At 43.4% G+C, this 23,824-nt stretch overlaps 1 protein-coding gene across 1 annotated transcript in view; it reads left to right on the forward strand.

The window, feature by feature from the left end:
• The window catches only part of LOC111864705 (serine/threonine-protein kinase PLK1), a 120,063-nt gene continuing 96,239 nt past the window's right edge, over positions 1-23,824 (forward strand). Inside the window, exon 1 of the mRNA XM_023852154.2 lies at positions 1-385. Coding sequence (XP_023707922.1) covers positions 128-385 — 258 coding nt within the window. The 5' untranslated portion in view covers positions 1-127. The remainder of the gene's footprint in view (positions 386-23,824) is intronic.

Below are 23,824 nucleotides of genomic sequence, written 5' to 3' on the forward strand. Positions count from 1 at the left end.
GGGGCCGAAGGATGTGTGTTTGGTGTGTGAGAGGGCGTTGCGTGTGCTGTGCTCGCGAGCCATATAATGGGCCTTTAGTATACGAGTGGTGCTCTCATTTTCAAGAAGTCAAGAAGGTCGAAAAAATATGAGTCTGAATACCGAACAGTTGATTTTGAAAAACACTGAACTGAGGGAACGTTTGCGTAGGGAGGCAAAGAGTGCAACCCCGGGAACATGGAATACGGAAGAAAGATATTGCAACAATGATTCCTTGGATTCTGGAGTCGCCGGACTGAAGGATCCACATTTTAACAGCAACAAAAACAGTGATACAGAAACATCAGAATATATAGTAGATCCTTCAGCGAGAACTACATACCTTAAAGGAAAATTCTTAGGGAAGGTAAATACTATATAAATGGCAGAAATATCCTAATTTATTTTGTTACCGAACAAGTTGTGTTGTAATATTTCTAAACAGAATTCTGTCCTTACCTACTCTTTTTTTTTCTCATTTTCGGAGAATATTTTTACGAAATGTTAACAAACAATCGTAAAAGATGATGTATTTCATGTGAAAATTACATCGAAGCTTCAGTAATTTAATTTTTATATTAAGTGTTGTGTTTCAAATCTTTGTTTACAAATATCTTGTCTTGAACTTAACTGATGTCCTCCGGCCATGGGGTCATGAGAGAATCATTTGGTCAAGGCAAGTGGCGGTGGAGAGGGGGAAATTTCGGTGCGTTTGGTTAACATTGTTACAATGCTTTTGTGTTCACATTTGCGAAGTTGCGAGCAAGACTTGACAGCTTCCCTTGTCCAACCAGCCTCCCGTACCATAATCTACACCTGTTTTGCGGAGAATCGGCAACATAGCCTGCTAGCATTTAGAGGTAGGCAGTAGGCGACCGAGTATACGCACAGTTGCCAGCTTTTTGGAAGACAAAGAAAGGAGTCAATCGCCCCGTACGGGTTTTGGAGTGACTTGGAAGATTCTTGTCTAATGTTCCATTTAATAAAAGTATTACTGGCAAATAGTAGGGGATAATAAAACATTTATCCACACATACACCAAAGTGGATATGATGTCCGGATCATGCATGCAGCAGGTTTATTGATACGTACATCATTTCGGCCTTTAAATTACTAAAAAAACATTCAACGTTGTCGGCATTCAGTTCTTTTCAGCTGTGCATACAAGTAGACTACATACACGCAAGGGACACATTCAGTAAATTATTTGTCTCCTGGTGGTTAAAGGCCTCCTTGAGGTTCATCGTGGAAGTGTAATTTCTTTTACCGATGTGACTGTTACACGTACATGCCTTGTTCGGGAATGTGATTTGTTTCACGATGAGCAATCGTTAAGTTGTAGACTAAATTTCCTGCAAGTTATAAGATGTATAGTCGCATTTTATGCTAGGATGCGTTCCTTAAGACCCCCGCATAATTCAATACAAGTTTACTCATATGAATAAATGTGAAGTAAGGGAAATGCCCACTTTTGGGGGGGGGGCAGGGGGTTTGCTTTACTTCGAACTTAGCGCATAAATTGAGACATTATTTTTATATCACACTATTTAAATTCGCATAAGTGCTACCCGCACTATAATTCCTCAGTCGTCTTAACAGTATATTGTCTTTCGTTAATTTCTTTTTATGTGCTTAATTTTTTTAGTATTGCTATGCTATATAATATTTATTTTCAGACTGATTTCCCGGAGTAGTTTTAGCTTTTACCCATATGTATTAGATTGCTCAATAATGAATTCAAGGGCACTTATTTGATTCTTTTTTACATCTTTAGAAGTTTCCCCGGTTATAACAAATATTCAGAGGCTACAAGTCGCATCGCCTCCCCCCCTTGAATATTCGCGAGAAAAAAATTCTCAGAAATGTATCTGAGACTTTTCCAGTCATCATCATGCATTAAGTTCCAAAATACAAGATGAAAGCCAGATATTTTGATTGTATATTCCTGTCGGTATTTTAAAAGTATTTTTTTATTGCTAGTGGGGTGGGAATAAGTCCCTTGTACTGCGGCCACTTCTGACCTATCTGACCTATTGTACCAGCCCCAGATGATAGGTGAGGGTGATTGTGGAGCAATTGGTGGAATGAAGATTGGCAGGGGAAACGGAAGTACTCGGAGAAAACCTGCTCCAGCACCACTTTGTCCACCACATATCCCACTTGACCAGACCCGGGATCGAACCCGGGCCGCCGCGGTGGAAAGCCAGTGACTAACCGCTTGAGCTGTGGCGCGGGCTATTTTAAAAGTAAAATTCAGCTGCTAGGGAACAATGCAGATATGAAAACAAAACATTCTCACATATTTAGCTTTAGTTTGCATGTGGATGCTTTTCTGAAAACATTGGCACGATTAGAAGAACCAAACTTGGACGTCCTGTTCTCTGTCCGCTCCATTTGATGCCCAATTTGACCTACTCTTGATTGCTTGAAGTTTGAATTGGTGTAATTGGTCTCCAAGTTGTGAAGGTAAGAATTTCACCTAAAATTATCTTGGAAGAAGTGCGTTTCATTGGTTCTCCTTGGGGCTCGTGTCTGGATATGGAAAACTTGATGATTGCTCGGTCATACATAACATACATGTTTATATCTAAGAACATTTTTTATTAATTTATGATATTCCGAATTAGTGAAGCGGAACATTTTTTAACACGTTTGGCACAGGAAAAGATTATACTTAAATGTAACGCTGCTTTGTCATGTAGATTTTCATATTTTATGAAAAATGTACGAGTCGTTACATAATTTGGCTCATATTGTTTTTTTTAAATAATAATATATACTTTTAGATTTATTTAAACCTTACCTTTGTATGAATGTATAAAACCTTACATAAGGCTGGATCATATCAACAAAAACTGTCCTATTTTCTTGTATTCCTTAAAGAATTTAGTTGATAACGTGATATCGTGTCTAGCGAGAATTTTCACGTACGCAATTTGAAATATGTGTTTGTTTCCTCTGTGTCCGTGCATTCATAGCTCGTGAATGAAATAGGATGTAATACTCTTATCACAAAAGGCAATGGTGAAGTTTTCCCTATGTTTAATTAATTCAGCATCACACCATGAAGACATTTGAGGAAGTGGAGGTATAGATCCACCTGTTGACCTCTGCACTAGATAGAGGTGAATTGTTAGCTTCGCGCTACGGCCTCGTTATCCCAGGTACAAATTCGATAGGAGGCTGTATGGATCCCCAGAGCCTGTCAGGACGTTGTGGAGAAGCGAGAAATCTCTTGCCCTGCCGGGAATCGAACCTAGATCCCTCGACGCTTTAGACCGTACCCCGTCGCTATACTTAGCTATCCCGGCGTCTCTTTTATCGCATATAGACTGCAGATTTGTTCAGGCAGTTTGGTATTCATATGAAGCAGCCACAATAAGTCGAGGGTGTGTAAGGGCGCCGCACACCATTTGCGTCAAGACAAGCATCAAGATATGAGACAAAAGACGTAGTCTTGCTTCATTCGTGATTCGTCAGCATGAAGCTGACATCAGCATCATGACTCAGAACGGTGTGCGATGGTTTTCATAATCTTATTCGTTTCAACTGTGTTCCTTTCTTTGCGTCATGTCGTAGATATCATGTCTTCACTGTTACATGTCTTGACGCATGCCGGTGTGCGGCCTACCCAAGTCTCGTGTACCTAGACTAGGCATACATTCCTGAGGTACGCATGGCCATATGTCCGCCCCGTTTCCATGCATTATTCGCGGCTGATTCAGGCCTATATGCATTGGAATGATTCAAAGCAGGGAGCCGTACCAAGAAGACGCTGGAACAGTCTGACAAGACATTTCGTCATGCATTTACCAATTGACTTTTCAGAATGCGGAGCTACCAAGTGTGTGTCTTTACAAATACAGATTAGCGACCTTGTTTTATACTCTCATGAATCACAAAACAGTAGGGAGCCGGGATAGCGTAGTCGGTATAGCGACTGGCTACGGGCTGGACGACCGAGGGGTCGGAGTTCGAGTCTCGGTAGGGTCAAGAATTTTCTCTTCTCCATGCATGGATCTATACGCTGTAGCGTAGTTGTTTGCGGGGCTATGCTACAAGCCGGAAGGTCGTGGGTTCATGTCCCGATGAGGTCATTGAATTTTTTCCAATTGACCTAATCCTTCCAGCCGCACTATGGCCCTGTGATCAACTCAGCCACTAACAGAAATGAGTACCAGGAATTAATTAAACAATTTTCCTGGGGAGTAAAGCGCGGCCGGCGCGTAAGGCTGACAACCTTACCGCCATCTTTGAGCCGATTGTCTAGATAATGTGGGACCCTCAACGTCTCACACCCCTATGGGCCTTCACGGCCTGGTACAGAGATAGTTTTACTTTTTTCTTTTATGTCGTCCAGACCGGATCGCCCACCTAACCTCCTATCCAGTAGGTATCGGGAGCAAAGCGGCCTGACCGTGAAGCTGACCACTCAACTCCATTTAGTGCCGAGGTCAAGAAAATATGGATCTATACATCCACTCCTCCATACGTCGTCATGGAGTAGTGCTTAATTAGTTAAGCACAGGGACAAGTTTGCCTTTACTATTGCTGAATACTTACATAAATGCGGTCGTTTTAAATCTGCACACGGAAGACTCCCGTTCGGATCCCATGCGACCTTTGATGTGAGAACAGCTTATTCTGTGAATCAGGGTTTATACAGCAACGTTTCGCGACCCCCTAGGGGATCGCGACTTCCTGTAAGGTGGTTGACGAGTTTTGAAGAATTATTTGAAATATAATTATAGTGAACAATTTTGGAAAGTCAGTAAGATTTGTTGCAAATGCTTCCAGAAAATGTAACTGCAACCCACGAAATATTTTGCGAATTTTACGTGACTCTATGAAAATATTTTATTGTAGTTGTGCAGAATTTGTAAAGCTATTAAATTTCTTTCTGTGCCGTACAGCTAAATGGACCTGCAGTAATGTGCAAACCTGTTCGTTTCACTGACCAGCACGAGTGTGTGTTTGCGTAATATGTGTGTTGATTGCGGTATCAAAGAGTTCGAGAATCCCTGCTTCAGATGCATCATTTGTTATTTACGTGCTTATCTAAAATGAAAGGAATAGACCAAATATTACGGTATTGTACATATGTTCTTATTTTTCTTTTTGCTAGTGGGGTGGGACTAAGTCCCTTGTACTGCGGCCACTTCTGGCCTATTGTACCAGCCCCAGATGATAGGTGAGGGTGATTGTGGAGCAATTGGTGGAATGAAGATTGGCAGGGGAAACCGAAGTACTCGGAGAACACCTGCCCCAGCGCCACTTTGTTCACCACAAATCCAACTTGACCCGGGTCGCCGTGGTGGGAAGCCAGCGACTAACCGCTTGGGCTATTGCAAGTATTTGACATTCCACTCCTTATTTCATCATGAACATCAATTCTTCCCGCCTCAAATTCACGACGCCATTTTGCCACGTTTTGTCTGCTCATAACAACTTCGCCCTAAACAGAAACAAGTTGGCGGTGAACTTCAGCAGCAGTTTCTCTCCTTTCGCGTGAATAAATCGAATTACTGCATGAACCTCACATTTGGCGGGCTTTTGAATCGACACGGCCATTTTGAGCAGGCACTGCGAACACACCGTTGCCGTGACTGTGGCCGGTTCCTGTCTCACACGGCAGCACTGCCACTTCGGGACTTGTAGCTTTGCTTTCCGAATATCGTAGTATGAGCGGATAGAATTTGTGGTTAAAAATTATCTCTGAGACATGCCATGATGATATTTTTTATTCTGCTTATTATGCTTCTTTACACTCTACATCATTACAGAGTATTAAGTACATGTACTGTAGGCGGTTAGCTTGCAAGGGAAACATCCAGTGATGTTTCTCCTACACGTAGTCTATTTCATTGGTTGATGATGTCTTGGGGCCATGTTCTGTTCAGTCTTCTTGTCACTGGACCGTTGGAGTACAGCTCTTCTATTAATTCGTTGTCATGGTTTACAGTTTGGTTTTGTACCTTTAAGCCATTCTTAGTATTTTATTTTTGACGAAGGGTATCTTTAGGTCGTTATGGAGTGTAAGGTTGCTCACATACCATGGCGTGTCTGCAATTGCCCTTAGTGTTTTTGATTGGACTCTCTGGATGAGATTGGTTGTAGGCTTTGCACATCCCCAGAGTGGTAAACCATAGGACCAAACAGGTTTCAATATAGCTTTGTATAGTAGTATTTTGTTAGTCATAGAGAGCTTTGATTTCCTATTGAGAAGCCAATACATTTGACGATATTTCACGTCAAGTTGTTTTCTTTTAGTTTGGATGTGTTTTCTCCAAGTGAGCCCTTGATCAAGGTGGAGGCCGAAATACTTTGTTTCTGTGGCTGTAGGTATTTGCATGTTGTTCATTGGTGCCATGATGCTTATGGACAGCCTTGTAAGAAATAGTTAGAAGAAAAATGCGTTACCAATACCTGTAGGTGCTTGTATTGTGTAGGAAAGTAAGCCTTCCGCTACTTATCTCATAAGGCTCATTGCTATGTTGTGGTTCCAAATGGTAAAAGTTCCATTGACCCGGAATTAACAGAAATGAACTGTTGCAACCTGCTGGATTGTATAAACCATAATCGATTTCGTTTGGGCGCCTTATTATGTCATCTTTTCTTTCTAAAAGAATATGACGTTTGTGTTTCTTGAAGGAGACCGCCTCTGTGATCTAGTGGTCAGAGTTCCTGGCTACAGATCTAGAGGTCCGGGTTTCGATTCCGGACGCTACCAGATTCTCTGAGAAGTAGTGGGTCTGGAACGGGACCCATTCAGTCTCTTGAGGATAATTGGGAGCTGTTTGAGAGTAATAGCGGCTCCGCTCTAGAAACCCGAGATTAAGGGCCGTGGGGATCCGTTGCACTGACCACATGACACCCTCTATCCGCAAAAGCTGGCACTGACTTCGCCGACAAACGGCGGTCGCTCGGTCGGTATAGTTCGCTTACGGACTACAGGATACGGAGTTTGTTTTGTATCTTGAAGGATATTTTCATACAAACTTCCAGAATCCTAACACGCATTACATGGCGATAGTGTAGCTTTCACATCAGAAGTTTGCACTAACGGGATGGTGGTAGGAAGTTAAAGAGGTAAATCTGGACATAAAGATAGGTAACAGATGTTTCGAAAATGTGGCACAGTTCAGATATTTGGGAAAGACGATAACAAACCAAAACCTGATTCAGGAAGAAATTAAGAGGAGATTGAACTCGGGTAATGTTTGCTACCATTCAGTCCAGGACCTTTTGTCTCCTCGTCTGCTGTCCAAAAGCATAAAGAAGTAGAATATACAGAACTGAAATTTTGCCTATGGTTTTGTATGGGTCTCTGACATTAAGGGAGGAACGTAGATTGAGGGTGTTTGAGAACAGAGTGTTGAGGAGAATATTTGGACCGAAGAGAGATGAAGTGACAGGAGGTTTGAGAAAACTGCATAATGAGGAACTTCATAACTTGTACTCCTCTCCAAGTATAATTAAAATGATCAAGTCACGGAGCATGAGGTGGGCAGGGCATATAGCACGAATGGGGGAGAAGATGAATGCATATAGGATATTGGTGGGAAACCCAGAAGGAAAGAGACCACTGGGAAGCCCAAGACATAGGTGGGTGGACAGTATTAAAAGGGATCTTAGAGAGATAGGATAGAATGGTATGGATTGGGTTGATCTAGCTAAGGATAGGGGCGAATGGAGGGCCCTTGTGAACACGGTAATGAACCTTCGGGTTCCATAAAATGCTGGGAAATTCTTGAGTAGCTGCAGAATTGGCGGCTCCTCAAGACGGGCTCAGCTCCATAAGTAAGTAAGTATGGTTATACTTTAAGTTAGAGAGGTAGGGTGGGGTGGTATGGACTGGATTGATCTGCCTGAGGATAGAGGCCAATGGAGGGCTCTTGTGAAGACGGTAATGAACCTTCGGGTTCCATATTCTGATCAGCATAACGAACATGAATAAGTTAGTCTGCGTTGTCAGCCATGATACTTACCACGCGGCGTGTCTTCCGGTTAGTGTACGTCTTTCGTGGGAACGAATGGGATAAGGACACGAGTACGTGAGTTGACGCCGGCAGACAGAAGCGGGACTTTGCACGCCTTTATTGATCAAAGACTTTTAGATCAAATTCCAAGAGACTGTCATCCGCTGATCACTCGGTGATCACTGAGGGGTCACATTCCGGAGTATAAATGGCCCGGCATCATGCATGTGTTACTAAAATGCACGAGTTTTCATGGGTGGATGCACGTTGACATATTCCATGTGCAATGTTCAGACAGTTATTCTTTCGTTTGCCTTCCCCAAGTTAATGCTTTATTTTTGTTCCCGTGTTATTTAAGTAGATAGTAAAATCTCATTTTTAGTTCTGAGCAAAATGGTTATGTAACACTGGCTTAACAGAGGTACAAATAGATAGTTAGGTAAAGTTGTCCCTGTGCTCAACTAATTAAGCACTACACCATGAAGGCGTATGGGGGAGTGGGTATATAGATCCACATTTTCTTGACCTTGGAACTAGTTGGAGATGAGTGGTCAGCTTCACGCCCCTGCCGCTTTACCCCCCGGGAATGAGCCGCGGTACCCATTGGATAAGAGGTTGGGTGGACTCCAGAGCCAGTCTGGACTACTTGGAGAAGAGAAAATTCTTGCCCCCAGCAAGAACTCGGACCCCTCAGCCGTCCAGCCCATAGGCAGTTGCTATATACCGTCTGCGCTATCCCGGCTCCTAATAGATAGCCCTGGAGTACATATAACAGCCCTGGAGTACATAGAAGTTGCGAATTATCTTTATGTATTTTCTCAGTAAATTTAGTGTAAAATCGTGTTTTTGTGTGAAGCCCTGTGAAATAAACCTTTACCTCACGTTTGTACGTAACCCTTTTTCACACAATATGATAGCCTTTACTCATTTCAGGCATTCATTTTAAAAGTACATTGCGAATTTTTAACAATACACCTAGTACGTTTATATTCGTTGTGAAACGAATACTTCATTGGTACGTTACGTTTTTGTTCTTTGTGGGTCCCCTCTCTGATGAAAGGACAGGGTTGTCATTTGTACATGATGCTGGCCCTTGCCAGCGCAGTCTTCCTCGGGTCCGAGGCCCTTGGGACTCGCGACCATATTTTACTGTTTCAGATTTGAGACTTCCCTTTTCGTCGCCTCCTACGACTCGCAGGGTCTCGGTAGAGGTATTCGACCCCGCTTCAACACGGTTTTTTTTTCTTGGCACTACAGCCCCAGAGGGCCTAGGCCTACCTCCATGAACTTCTCCGTTCACTTCGGTTTTTCTAGATCTTAGACATACGGTAGGACCCCTTGGGCGGGTGATTAGCTCGGCGCAAGGCCTCTACCTGTACACAAACACAGAAAAACGCACACAAACATCCATGCCCTAAGTGGGATTCGAACCTACGATCCCGGTTTCCAAGCGAGCGAAGACAGTGCATGCCTTAGACCGCTCGGCTACCGTGACCGGCCTCAACACTGGTTACTGTTCTATAAAACCGAACACTTCCTTACAACCACTTTGTACGGACTACGAAGAAAACACAACCACTGTTGTTAAGGAAGCGTGTCGATTGGTCCGTTTTCTAGCAATGGACGTCTTATTGTTGGCGGGCATATGCTTGCGCGGGAATGTGTTTACCGAGTCGTTGCGCAGCAGTATCGTTCTGGCACTTGTCTCCTTATATTGTCTTTAGACCATCCTGGCCTCCTCCCCGGCTGAGATGAAAGTAGGAACCCAGTTTTTTGAAGATGGAAGCACTCACCCGACAGACTTTTCAGTTTGTACTATGATGTGACAGCGACAAGTATGGTGGCGGTCGGCAGATGGGGCCCGCAGCATAACCTGCTATCGGGACCGCTGTGAGAGCTTGGTGTTACCCTTTTGACTGCGCATGGGGATGCACGCGGAATAATCCCCCTGGCCTAGCCTGGTCTCCAACTGGAACCCGCCACTTTGGCACCATCCCCTAGATTACAAGTCATCTCAGTGAAATGTTAAAATAAATGTATCCTTCGGCGTAATTAATTGAGCACATCGCCTGACGTCATATCGGAAAGTAAAGATATAGGCCCACCATTCGTAATCGCAGCAGCTTCACGCCCCTGCCGCTTAATCCCCAGGTTGACAATCCCCGGAACCCATTGTATAGGAGGCTGGGTGGGTCTCAGACCCGGTATGGACGTTACAGAGAAGAGAAACATCTCTTTCCTCTGCCGGGAATAGAACTCCGACTCCTCGGTCGTCCAACTTGTAGCCTAGTCGCTATACCGACCGAGCTATCACGGCTCCTGAAAATGTTATGTACGCGTGAACTTACTTAATCCGTTCCTCTTATAATTACCTTTACGGTGTCGAGGTTTGTTTTTCATTTGATCATCTTTACAGACGGTAGGACTCCTTGGACGAGTGATCAGCTGGTCGCAACGCCTCCACCTAAATGCAGGACAACACAAACACAGAATAAACACACATACAAAACATTCGTGCCTTGTGTTGGATTCGAACCCACGATCCCTGCTTCCGAACGAGCGAAGACAGTACATGCCTCAGACCGCTCGGCTACCGTGACCGGCTGTACGTGTGAAGAATAACCATAATTCCACAATTTGCAGTTTTAATCTCTCGGAAGGAAATACAAAGTTTACAAATACAAACTCAGTGGCCTGTAGTCCGCAAGAGAACTATACCGACCGAGCGATCGCCGCTTGTCGGCGAAGTTAGTGCCAACGTGGGCGGATGGACTGTGTCGCGTGGTCAGCGTAACGAATCCCCACGCCCGTTAGTTTCGGTTTTCTAGACCGGAGTTGCTATTTCCTTGAAAGAGCTCCCCAGTTATCCTCATGAGGCTGAGTGGACCCCGTTCCAGACCCACCACATCTCAGAAAATCTGGTAACGCCGAGAATCAAACCCGTGACCTCTGGATCGGTAGCCAGGACCTCTTACCACTAGACCACCGAGGCGGTCGTTTCACAGTATTTAAAAGCAGAATTCCAATGAAAACGTTCGGACGTAAGAGAGGGAAGATATAGGTTGAATGGGGACAACTTAACACTGCTTGTAGTTTTTACCCAGTGTTCCTGCATGAAGTCTGGTGGGGTGGGCATGCGTTTGGATAAGCAAAACATGCACTAATTGAACTCGCTCAGGATGGGAACCATCAGCGGTCAGTTGCCGAGCCCGATTCATTCTTAGGTTATTTAGGTCTGAGGACGTTGTTTCAACAGAATTGATACGGTTATGGCGTCAAACGAATAAGCGAATGTGGAATGTGAATGTGAATGAACGAAGGCAGTCGAGGCCTATTTAAAATTTCTTTCAGATATCACCGATGAGGTCATTGGATTTTTATCATTTGGCCTAATCCTTCTGGTCGCACTAGGCCCTGCGGTTTACTCAGCCTCTAACAGAAATGAGTCCCAGGAATTAATTAAATAATTTTCCTGGGGAGTAAAGCGCGGCCGGCTAACAACCTCACCGCCATCTGTGAGCCGATTGTCTAGATAATGTGGGAGCCTCGACATCTCACAACTCTATGGGCCTTCACGGCCTCTTACAGGGATAGCTTTACTTTACTTTACTATCACCTGAAGTAACCGATAGCTAGATACCTTCCTGGGATTTGAACCGAATACGTCCCTAATAAAAGAAAAGAGCATTATTACTCATATTACGCAACCCGTCGGTCAATCTCACGAAGTTTACGTTGGTTTATGTTGTAATGCTAAACAGAATATGTAGCGGTAGCCAGATCTATGTAGACACCGTGCAGGGGATGCAGTTCGGTTGGTTCAATGATTTGCTGTATGACGTTCGGCGTACTTTTGATCATGATCATTTAGATTTGTCTGTGTTTCTACGCTTAAGCAGTTAAGAAATTGTATGCCAGTAAAATACTATGCAATTGGGATTGGGTTATGTGGCATAATCTTTAGATTAGACTATGAGTGAAAATTTTGTAATTTAAATACAAATGCCTCATAGACCATTTGGTTGGTAGGTTGGTTAGTATTACAAGTATAAAAACGGATTCAGCTGGCTGAATTACTGTCGGCTATCCAGGTACGAAATAAAATATATTAAAACAACATTTAACTAGCATTATTTTAAATCTGATATTGACCTTAGTGAAAAAAAAAGCCATATTTGTACGTTTATCAGTGGTCTGTAACAGAGTAAAGAACAAGAATGAACAAGCCGGTCAAATTACAGTAATAAATACAATAAACAAAACCACAAATCCAAATTAAATGGACAGATATAGAAACAATGATCCGCAACGAAATCTGCCTTATTAAGAAAAGTCTTCGATTTTGTGACTTCGTGAAACAAATTAAAATCACCTTTAATAACTGGAAACTGTTTAAAGCGAAAATGTAAATTCGAAAAATAATTCTCCTTGAAGTATTCTCCTTAAGGGGGTTGAAAAAAATTAAATAAATAGATGAAAAAAGAATGAGTTCAAGCAGAAACGAGACCAGTGAGACAAATTCAGTGGCAGTTTGGTGTACAATAAACTGTGGTCTAGGTCATAAATGCATGGCTTATGAACTGTCTAGAAGTAAATGCCTGGGTTGAACGGAAAGAAAAGATAATAACAGGTTCCTTTGGATTCCAGTTAAAGGCGATTTTACATTATGTAAAAGCATGGTAGTATAGACGTAAATGCGAAAGGTATAAAGAGTGATATGGGCTTGGTGTGCCCATATAGTGTCATGTATTACATCGATGCGCGTGATGAACACATAAACATGCTTCTCGCGCAGGCACGTGACGGGACCTCTAAAGCGCAAGCGCTGGTAGGTGACCGGCGGCGCAGGAGATCCTCAAGAATCGCGCACGCAAAGAGCGTACATCCTGCATGATGCCTAAAAGGGTGAATTGGTATTCTTGCAGCCTGCAGTAAATACAAAGAATGCTTGTCATTTATTCTACAGTCTCGGTGGCAAATGGTAACTGCTGCTTTGTTCCTAATGCTGAAAGCGTTCATAACCAAAGGACGTCGAACTTTTTTTACGCTGAAAACAGCATTAAAAGAAGAGTAAAATCTTCTGGGATATAACGCCTTGTAGTCCATTGAAAGGCAACCGACTTTTCGGAGGAACATCGCCTCCATCTTCAGGGTGGAATAAGCTGAGAAATATGGCAGTGTGAAAGCCGAGGGCGTTGTGTCCCAGAAGATAGCGCTTTTCATAACCACCGCCACGATAACCGCTTCAAATCCTGCAACATTAAGAGACTTGATACTCGCTTAATAAAATTTATGTTATCGATGGATCAAAACCTGTATGGCACAGGATTATTGAGTTTTTGGACTTCAGGGTTGACTTAAACTGTGTGCGTTAAAAAATATCCGTACCATAAATATATTTACTGAAAGAAAGAAATATCTTGGCAGAAATTTCTTCCTGCGATAAAGTGAGACATCCCGTTAGAACACGAACCTTGTCAGGGGCCGCCTCTATGGTCTAGTGGTCAGAGTTCCTGCTTACAGATCCAGATGTCCGGGTTCGATTCCAGGCGCTACCAGTTTTTCTAAGAAGTAGTGGGTCTGGATCGGTGTCCACTCAGCCTCGTGATGATAATTCAGTTTTTTTTCAAGGAAATAGTGTCTCCGGTCTAGAAAACCGAGATTAACTGCCGTGGGGGTTCCGTTATATTGACCACGCGACACCCTCTGTCCCCAAAATTTGGCACTAACTTCGTCGATAAGCGGAGGTCGCTCAGTCGGTATAGTTCGCTTGCGGACTACAGGCCACGGAATTTGTTTTTTGTTGTTTGTGTAGGTATAGTTGTGGGGGTACGCGGTAACGTAGTTGGTTGAGGGGCTGTGTTAGAAGCCGGGAGGTCGCGGGTTCAAGTCCTGATGAGGTCATTGGATTTTTTCAATTGACATAATCCTTCCAGCCGCACTATGGCCCTGGGGTCGACTCAGCCTCTAACAGATATGAGTACCAGGAATTAATTAAATAATTTTCCTTGGGGTAAACTGCGGCCGGCGCGTAAAGCTGACAACCTTACCGCCATCTTTGAGCCGACTGTCTAGATAATGTGGGACCCTCAACGTCTCACAACCCTATGGGCCTTCACGGCCTGGTACAGGGAGAGCGTTACTTTTTGTTTAAATAGGTATAGGTGCAAGAGCCCATTGGAGTTCAACGGGTAACCATTTGTTTTGTATCTCCTTCCGTATCCCTTTCATACCTCTGTCTCATCCCCTAATTTCTCCGTTAAGTTATGTTTTTAACCCCCAGTTAGCACAGTTTCAAACACAGAGCTGGTATTTACTTTAAGTACGTGAATACTACGGAGTGGGAACGACGTGATATAGTCAACGGCATGTTGTCTGATGCATGGATTGTCCAGTTGTATGCTATGTAACGTGTAGCCTTTCGACTTCGTAACGAGACAACACATAAAACGTTCTGAAAATAATCAGTAACGGCTGGTTTCCTTCAGATGCCACCTGTATGGAAAATGGCTTCCTAACGTGAAAGTGAATAGTTATATAACTTAATGATTCTTTTCTAGGAACAATTTATTGTTTTAGTTAAATGAATTTCACAATTTTCACTCTTCGTCGCATGTTACTAGAACGATCATCTTATAGAGAGTGATGGACTGGACATGTAATGCGTATGGACGAGTGCAGAAGTACGTATAAAATGTCGTTTGGAGACCCTGGATGAAAGAGATCTCTTGAAAGACGTAGTCAAAGATGCAATGGATCTTAAATGAATTGAGTGGGTTGGATTCCTCTAGATCAGAATAAGGACTAGCGTCGAGGTGTTGTGGAAAAGGCAAATGAACCATCGGGAACTTCTTGATCAACTGAGCGATTATCAGCTCTTAAGGACTCCGTTAAATTGTTCTTAGCATTGGAGTGATCTCTATATGGTGTCTTTAATACGTATATCCATATATATAGCTGGTCTAGTGGTCAGAGTTCCTGGCTACAGATCCAAAGGTCCCGGGTTCGATTCCCGGCGTTATATTTTCTGAGAAGTAGTAGGCCTGGAACGGGGTTCACTCAGCCTCGTGAGGATAATTGGGGAGCTATTTCAAGGAAATAGGGTGGGTGGGAAGCCAGCGACTAACCGCTTGAACTATGGCACTGTCGACGCGTCACAATCGCAGAAGATTTAATTTTAGCATTGTGTAGTGGATGTGTGTGCCGAACTTTTTTTTAATGTTATGCAAAAATATTAAAGATATTTCGTTTTCCAGCGATAATATAAATCGGAGTGGTGTTATGTTATCAGACAGTGTTACAGAGCAGAGAATCAATAAAATTATATATTCTGATTGATTTGCAATTCAAATGAATGATCGACAGAAGTATCAAACCAGGCCATTTTACTGGGTTATGTGTGTATGTGAGAGAGGCTTAGAGGTCATTGCAAAGAGGATATCAAGGAAGAGATGCTTTCCTCTTTGGAACTAAAAACTTTATACCATTAGCGAATGCATTTTCAGCGCTTTGAATGATTTTTATCATGAAGAAGGGGTTGCAGTGGAAATGCTATATCGGCGAATGTACAGATGGAGCTGCACAAGTGACCGAACGTCACTCGCGAGTTGTAGCCCAAATTAAGAAAATGTTTCATTTTGATTCTTTTGCAACGTACCGTTTTTTATTACATAGCAAACAACTTCATCAACCCCCAAATATAACACCTGAACTCTACAAATTACTTTTCACATGCAGTTAAAACTGTACATTTTGTGAAAGCAAATGTTATACAGGGAAATCGAAAAGTCGCGCACATCAAATTAAAGTTGTTATAAATTGTATTGCAGTTAATATAATTATATCTCCTGCCGCTAGATGGTACTGTAGGAGTACTATGAACGAGTAGAAACGTCATCTGTTGTGTATCGGTCATGTGACGTCTGCAGTATAGCTTTGTTTATTGCGTGACAGACATGTCGTTTTCCCAAAAACAACGAGTTTTAAGTGTGGAGCATTATTTCACCAGTCGTTCTCATGCACGTGTCGCAGACGAGTTTCGTCGGGAACATCCGGATTCTGCAGTTCCTAACAGTTCGACGGTAACGAGAATAATCAACCGATTTCGGGAATGTGGATCAGTTTCGGATAGGAAGAGATCCGAGAGATATGATGACATGATTTGATTTTGCATTTCTAAGATGTAAGATTATAAACATTAATAGTACGTGCTGTATGTCTTGTAGTTTGTGCATTAAACCAGCAATTGCTTAGTGTGATGTGCACGACAGTTCTCTTCTGTGTGCAGAACTGTGTTCGCCCCATATTGCCTTTCTTTTCACACTAATATATCGGCTTTGTACGACTAGTATAGCAGGAAACAGGTTCATTTTTTTACAGGAGGGAAATGCAATGTAGGGGAAGTTTTTGATAGTGACTATTGGATGGCAACACTTGCTTTTCTGAGTGATGTATTTAGCATTCTGAATGAACCCAGCCTGTCCATACAAGGCGGTTATGCACCGTATTTACAGGAATGACAAAACGAAAGCCTTCAAGGAAAAGTTATTAATCTGGCTCAAAGAATGGATACAACATTTATGATACGTTTAATCAGTACTGCCAAATTGTAACCGATAAACATATCATATATGACGGAAAGAAAACGAAAGCTATCATCAAACAACAACTTAAAACAAATTCCGTGGCCTGTAGTCCGCAAGCGAACTGTACAGACCGAGCGATCGCCGCTTGTCGGCAAAGTTAGTGCCAACTTTTGCTGATAGAGGGTGTCACGTGGTCAGCGCAACGGATCCCCACAGCCATTAATATCGGTTTTCTAGACCGGAGTCACTATTTCCTTGAAATAGCTCCTCAATTATCCTCACGAGGCTGAGTGGGCCCCTTTCCAGATCTGCTACTTCTTAGAAAATCTGATAGCACCGGGAATCGAACCCGGACCTCAAGATCTGTAGCCAGGAACTCTGAGTACTAGACAACAGAGGCGGTCACATCTTAAAACATTTGGTAAAAATTTGACAACTACATACAACGTCTGAAGACATTTGTGAAGAAGACGTAACGATAGAGCTATCCCTGTACCAGGCCGCGAAGGCCCATGGGGTTGTGAGATGTTGAGGCTCCCACATTATCAAGACAATCGGCTCGTAGATGGCGGAGAGGTTGTCAGCCTTACGCGCCGGCCGCCCTTTACCCCCAGGAATATTCCTGGTACTCATTTCTGTTAGAGGCTGAGTCGACACCAGGGCCATAGTGCTGCTGGAAGTATTAGGTAAATTGAAAAAAGCATCTACCTCAGGACTCGAACCCGCAACCTCCCGGCTGGTAGAATAGTGCCTCAACCAACTACGCTACCGCGTTGAAATGTAGGTTTTGTATTTTTTTTTCAAGCTGTGTAACATGATGTATCCTTGAGGAACTTTTGTTAGCAGTAACGATCGTGTGTGCGCTGTTCCTAACTCAGAATAAGCCAGCGTGTATGTATGAAATGTTAATGTTGTATTCGGAAACGATCGATCTAGGAACAGCTGTAGGAAGATTGTGGCCGCTCGGTCTAAGGCATGTACCGTCTTCGCCCGCACGAACACTGGGATCGTGGGTTCGAATCCGACTCGAGTCATGGATGTCTGTGTACGTTTATTCTGCTTTTGTGTTGCCTTATGTAGGTAGCGGCCTCGCGACGGGCTGATCTCCCGTTCAAGGAGTCCTATCGACTGTCCAAAAACAAAAATTTCCGTGGCCTGTAGTCCGTAATCGAACTATACCGAGCGAGCGACCGCCGCTTGTCGGTGAAGTTAGTGCCAACTTTTGCGGATAGAGGGTGTCACGTGGTCAGCGCAACGGATCCCCACGGCCGTTATCTCGGTTTTCTAGGCGGGAGCCGCCATTTCCTTGAAGTATCTCCTCAATTATCCTCACGAGGCTGAGTAGACCCCGTTCCAGACCCACTGCTTCTCAGGGAATCTGAGAAACTGAAGTAAAATTAAGCGTTTCACGGATGCTCTGTGCTTCAACGGGGGAGAAACAAGAAAGAGACAAGAGAGTATAAGGATCGGTTTCCCTACAGAATACGATGTACTACGGAAGCATTGTTCGTGTCATGAGCAAGAAATAACACAGCATGAACGAAAACGTACTCCTTCAACGGGAATGTATATTGACGTTAAGCTAATTGCGTTGATTTGGTTTCTGCGCGGGCCAAGTGAGAGGCATAAATTTTTACTTAAACGTAATTTTGTGAGGGAATTCGATCATGCACCCGTGTATTAATGGGGCTAGGGCAGCGGTTCTCAACTTTTGTCAGGCCGCTACCCGGTAAATTCATTTTTATAAGACGAAGGCCCGGTACCGGTCCGCGGCCCGGCGGTTCAGAAACACTTGATAGGGAACAACGCGTGGGTTATACACAGTGTTAAGTTCCTGTTTTTAAATATCTGAGGCCGGTCACGGTAGCCCAGTGGTCTAAAGCATATACTGTCTTCGTTCGCTCGGAGGCCGGGATCGTGGATTTGAATCCCACATAAGGCATGGATGTTTGGTATGTGTTTATTCTGTGTTTATGTTGCCCTGTGTTTAGGTAGAGGCCTTGCGACGAGCTGATCACTCGTCCGAGGGGTCCTACCGTCTGTAAAATGATTAAAGAGGGAGGGACAACCTGGACACCGTGAAGGTATAAGGAGAACGGATTAAGTAAATTTTAAGTACGTGTGCAGTTAATCTACAATGATCGTCTCTTACGTCACCCGTCGTTTCTTATAACGCTTTAGGTAGAAATAGTCCCTCACAGGATTTCGCATTGTGAGAAAATTTAGACGGGTTCAAGCCAGAGTTGTCCGTACGGAGTACCCCATTCTCGGGAAAAGGATTATTATTTTAAAGCTCTTATGTGATTATGATCGTTATATTGGGACGAGCCTTGCGCTGCAGGACGCAGGAAATAGTGACGTTCGTTTTTGTGAGTTGCGGATCGTGACTTTTGCTGAAGCGTTAGCCATATCCCGAAGCTGAGTGGGGCTGATGGAAGTTCAGACAGTGAGTATATACATCGTATAAGACAACAAAGAAAAAACATACTCCGTGGCCTGTAGCCCGCAAGTGAACTATACCGACCGAGCGACCGCCGCTTGTCGGAGAAGTTAGTGCCAACTTTAGTGGATAGAGGGTGTCGCGTGGTCAGCGCAAAGGATACCCACGGCCGTTAATCTCGGTTTTCTAGACCGGAGCCGCTATTTCCTTGAAATATCTCCTCAATTATCCTCACGAGGCTGAGTAGACCCCGTTCCAGACCCACTACTTCTCAGAAAATCTGGTAGCCCCGGGAATCGAACCCGGAACCCTGTATCTGTAGCCAGGAACTCTGACCACTAGACCACCGCATGCCCCCGAGTAGTGTTTAAAGTTACCAAATTCTGGAGTGAAAGAAACTTCGCTTTGAGAATTTCGGAGAATCTACTGGTCAGCAGTACCATTATGTATATTGTCAGCCCTTGCGCAATACAAACGGACTTAAGAAGCTTTTCGATTATTATTACCCACGCAGTGACTTGGTTGTTTGAGGCACTGTGCTACAAGCTGGAGGGTCGCGGCTTCGAGTCCCGATGAGGTGGATTTTATCAATTGACCTAATCCTTCCAGCTGCACTATAGACCTGGGGGTCTTACCCCATGCCGAGGTCAAGAATGGTTGAGCTATACCTTTATTCCCCCATACACCTTCATCTAAGTACTGTTCGAAACGTCGCCGTACATAACGCAGATCCTGAAGAAACTGCTGAAAATTTTAACATATCTTTTTTTTAAGTATTGATTTCCATTTGAATTAAACATTTTAAAATGTAGAAAGTTGTCTTCTGGGTTTAGGCACCGTGTATTCTTCGTTTTGGCCGACGTTTCGGAGGAACGCAGCGCCTCCGTCTTCAGAGCAGNTGTAGTTTTTTTTACATTAAATTCTTGATTTATTTACATTTTATTCAATATAGAACTTAACAAACCATTAATACTTACTTTCAAGTTGAATTATTTGACATATGACTACTAAGTAGGACAACAATCAGTATCTGTAAAGCGTTTATGTCTCAAGGGCGTCTACATTGTAGGAAATAGCGGTTGGCATAACTTATCAGTGAGTACCTTATCATGAAGAGTATATCTGGAAGTTGTAACTCCTACACCTATGTTTAAATAACCCAGTGTCCTGATTTGTTACAGTCGTTTCAGATTTGTCTTGACTCACCTAACGGCAGTTTACTGAATCATCTTTACCGAACACCAAAGAAATATTAAGTACTAGTGTGCATTACGTGAATTTATGCCTCTGTGGTCTAGTGGTCAGAGTTCCTGGCTACAGGTCCAAAGGTCCCAGGTTCTATTCCCGGCGCTACCAGATTTCCTGAGAAGTAGTGGGTCTGGAACGGGGTGCACTCAGCCTCGTCAGGATAATTGAGGAGCTATTTCAAGGAAATAGCGGCTCCGGTCTAGAAAACCGAACTTAACGGCCGTGGGGATTCGTTGCGCTCACCACGCGACACTCTCTATCCGCTAAATTTGGCACTAACTTTGCCGACAAGCGGCGGTCGCTCGGTCGGTATAGTTCGCTTGCGGACTAAAGCCGCGGAGTTTAATGATTAAATATTATGCAATTAGCGGAGCCCAGTGCCGCGTCAGAGATGAATTCCTAAACGAAAATTCAGTTTGGTCGTGTAGTGCATTTTGGGCGATGACAGGTTAGTAAGGGGCATCGCTGGATCGCCTATTTGCAGAGGAAAGCCACCGCACGGAGAGGTGGCACTGAAGCCGGCTTATAGCTACCTGAACCGTGGCACGGTCCTGCATTTCTTCTCCCGAAGCGAATTAAGATCCGAAGAAAATGAACTCGATAACGAACCGCAAGTGAGCAGCTTCCGGCTGTAAGGCTCATTATCGGGTAACACGTGTTTCACTGACGCTTTATATAGTAGCTGCGATAGATCATCATAATTAGCGGGCTTCTCAGCACGATACTAAAGCGCCACTAAACTGGAAGTCCTTTAATGTAGCTGTATTCATTTTACTGCCTCTGCTTGACTTACGTAACGCCCATATCTGGAATATTGAGGAGTGAAGCAGTACAAAGCAAGGAGGAAAAAACTTGAATCAGCTTCTTTTCACAACATTCATGCGCTACTCTACTTTCGCCCTAATGTGCACATTCAATTCGATTTATCAATTTTCCTAGCTATGGGAAGTATCGGTGGCACGCGGTAGCATAGCTGGTTGAGGTACTATACTACAAGCCGGAAGGTCGCGGGTTAGAGTCTCAATGAGGTTATTGACTTTTTTTTCGATTGACCTAATTCTTCCAGCCGCGCTATGACCCTGAAGTCTACTCAGCCTCTAATAGAAATGAGTACCAGGAATTAATTAAATAATTTTCCTGGGGAGTAAAGCACGGCCGGCGCGTAGGGCTGACAACCTTACCGCAATCTGTGAGCCGACTGTCTAGAAAATGTGGGAGCCTCGACGTCTCACAAGCCTATGGGCCTCCACGGTTACAGAGACAGCTTTAACTTAGGAGCCGGGATAGCGCAGTCGGTATAGCGACTGGCAACGAGCTGGACGACTGAGGGGTATGAATTCGAGTCCCGGCAGGGTCAAGAATTTCCTCTTTTCCACGTCGTTCAGACCAGCCCTGGGTGCCACCCAGCCTCCTGTTCAATGCATAGCGGGAACTCCTTCCCCGGGTGTAAAGCGGCCGTGGCGTGAAGCTGAACACTCACCTGCAACTAGTGCCGAGGTCAAAGAAATGTGGATCAATACATCCACTCTCCTATACGCCTTCATGACATAGTGCTTAATTAGTTAAGCACAGGGACAGCTTTTCCTTTTTTTACCTTGTACCTAAATAATAGCACCATGAGGGCCACGCAATCTTACGGGAAAGCCACTAATCTACTTATTTAATTCAGGTGCTTGAAACTTTATATGTAGATATGTCTTCCGAAAATATTCAGATTTTGTTAGGACGATATTTGTGTAGAATATAAAACGATAACATCAGCTCTTAGTTTGATGCTGATAACCGGTTGATCTTTGGACCTAAGCATATGGCATTTCGTATTGAGATAAAACACATATATGAGACTAAGAAGAGATACCAAACTTCTTATGGACATGTCGATGATGCAAAACTTTCAGGTTACAGAACTATCTGACAAGTTAAATATAGTTGGAGTCTTCATTAGTGGAAATTATACACGGAAATGGTCCCTAATTCCATATTTACTCATTTATGGTTCTTCTGAACTTCACAGTTTAGATTGAAACAGTTAAAAGAACCAGGTATAGAAATATTTTGCTTGATAACGAACCTAAAATCAGATTCAGTTTACTTGGCGAACCTCACACACACAGTGATTCCCCATTTTCATTCCATTTCGCTACAGAAATGCTTAACGGCTCATGGATATTTGCCGATGATATTGGCCGCGCGATCTGAGGCATGGATGTCTATGTGCGTTTATTTTATGTCTGTGTTAGGTAGCGGCCTTGGTACGGGCTGATCTCCCTTCCAACGAGTCCTGCCGATTAAGAAACTGAAAAACGGCAAAGGTCCAACAAAAGTTTGTAGAGCCATAGATAGATAAATGGATATTTAATTTCTCTTATGAGTTTGGACATCGATACGGGAGCGGTATTGCCTGCAGCATGGTAGAAAATATCACTAATAATTTCTTTTCTAACACGAAAATATGTATAACCGAAAATGTTGATTTTCTGTCTACCAGTTTAAGTGTACACGATCTCAGTGTTCCAGCGGTTTATGCCACAGACCGCGCGGACACTGTAATCGGTGTTTAAGTGTTTAAGAATAAATATCGGAGCACGTTTATCGCTAATACATAGTTTGGTCTATATCTGTGCCTTATGTAAATATGTAAAACATTCTTCAAACGCATTGGGCGGGAAGTCGTAAGTGAATAACTCGCCTGATTAGATAAAGCAGATTTCTCAGTTAGTAGGCGTGTTAAAATTGTATAAATATTTTTCAGGACACTAACACAGACTCATGATGATAATTGAGTAGATATTACAAGGAAAAAGCGGCTCCGGTATAGAAAACTGATTTTAATGGCCGTGGGGATTCGTTGCGCTGACCACGCGACACCTTCTATCCGCTAAAGTTGGTACTAACTTCGTTCTCAAGCGGCAGTCGCTCGGTCGGTATAGTTCGCTTGCGGACTACAGGCCACGGAGTTTGTTTTTGTTTTGTCTTGACTGACAGTTTACAAACACCTGCTCACGCTGGTTCATAGCTCGCGAATTTCTTATACCCTGGACGCGATACGTTCCTACGAAACGTCGATTAACAAATATGCACTTGGCGCCACGTCACAGAAGAAGGTATTATTCGTAGTCACTGCCGTGAGAACCTCAAATCTTGAACGAAATGCGTCACCATCACAAATGTTACAGCAACATTTTGGTTTCGTACTTCAATCGATTTTTGTTTTAGAAATTTGAAAAAAAGATTTTAATGTAAGTGATTTTAGTTCAGAAGGCCAGAAACAGTTTCTTTTGAGTTCCATCATAGAGCTAATCGCCTAGAAGTGATTCGGAGAATTAGTCCATTCGTTTCACAGTTCCACCAACTTCCTTCTGAAAAGTTGCATGAGAAACCGATACATGCGTTCACCATTGGTTGCTGTGGTACACATAGCGTTACAGCATTGCATGTTTTATAACGACGCAGTAATGAAAAAGAAAAAGAAACATACTCCGTATCCCGTAGTCCGCAAGCCAACTGTACCGACCGAGCGACCGCCGCTTGTCGGCGAAGTTAGTGCCAACTTT

Source organism: Cryptotermes secundus, unplaced genomic scaffold (assembly GCF_002891405.2).
Source record: "Cryptotermes secundus unplaced genomic scaffold, Csec_1.0 scaffold616, whole genome shotgun sequence".
Classification (NCBI taxonomy): Eukaryota; Metazoa; Arthropoda; class Insecta; order Blattodea; family Kalotermitidae; genus Cryptotermes; species Cryptotermes secundus.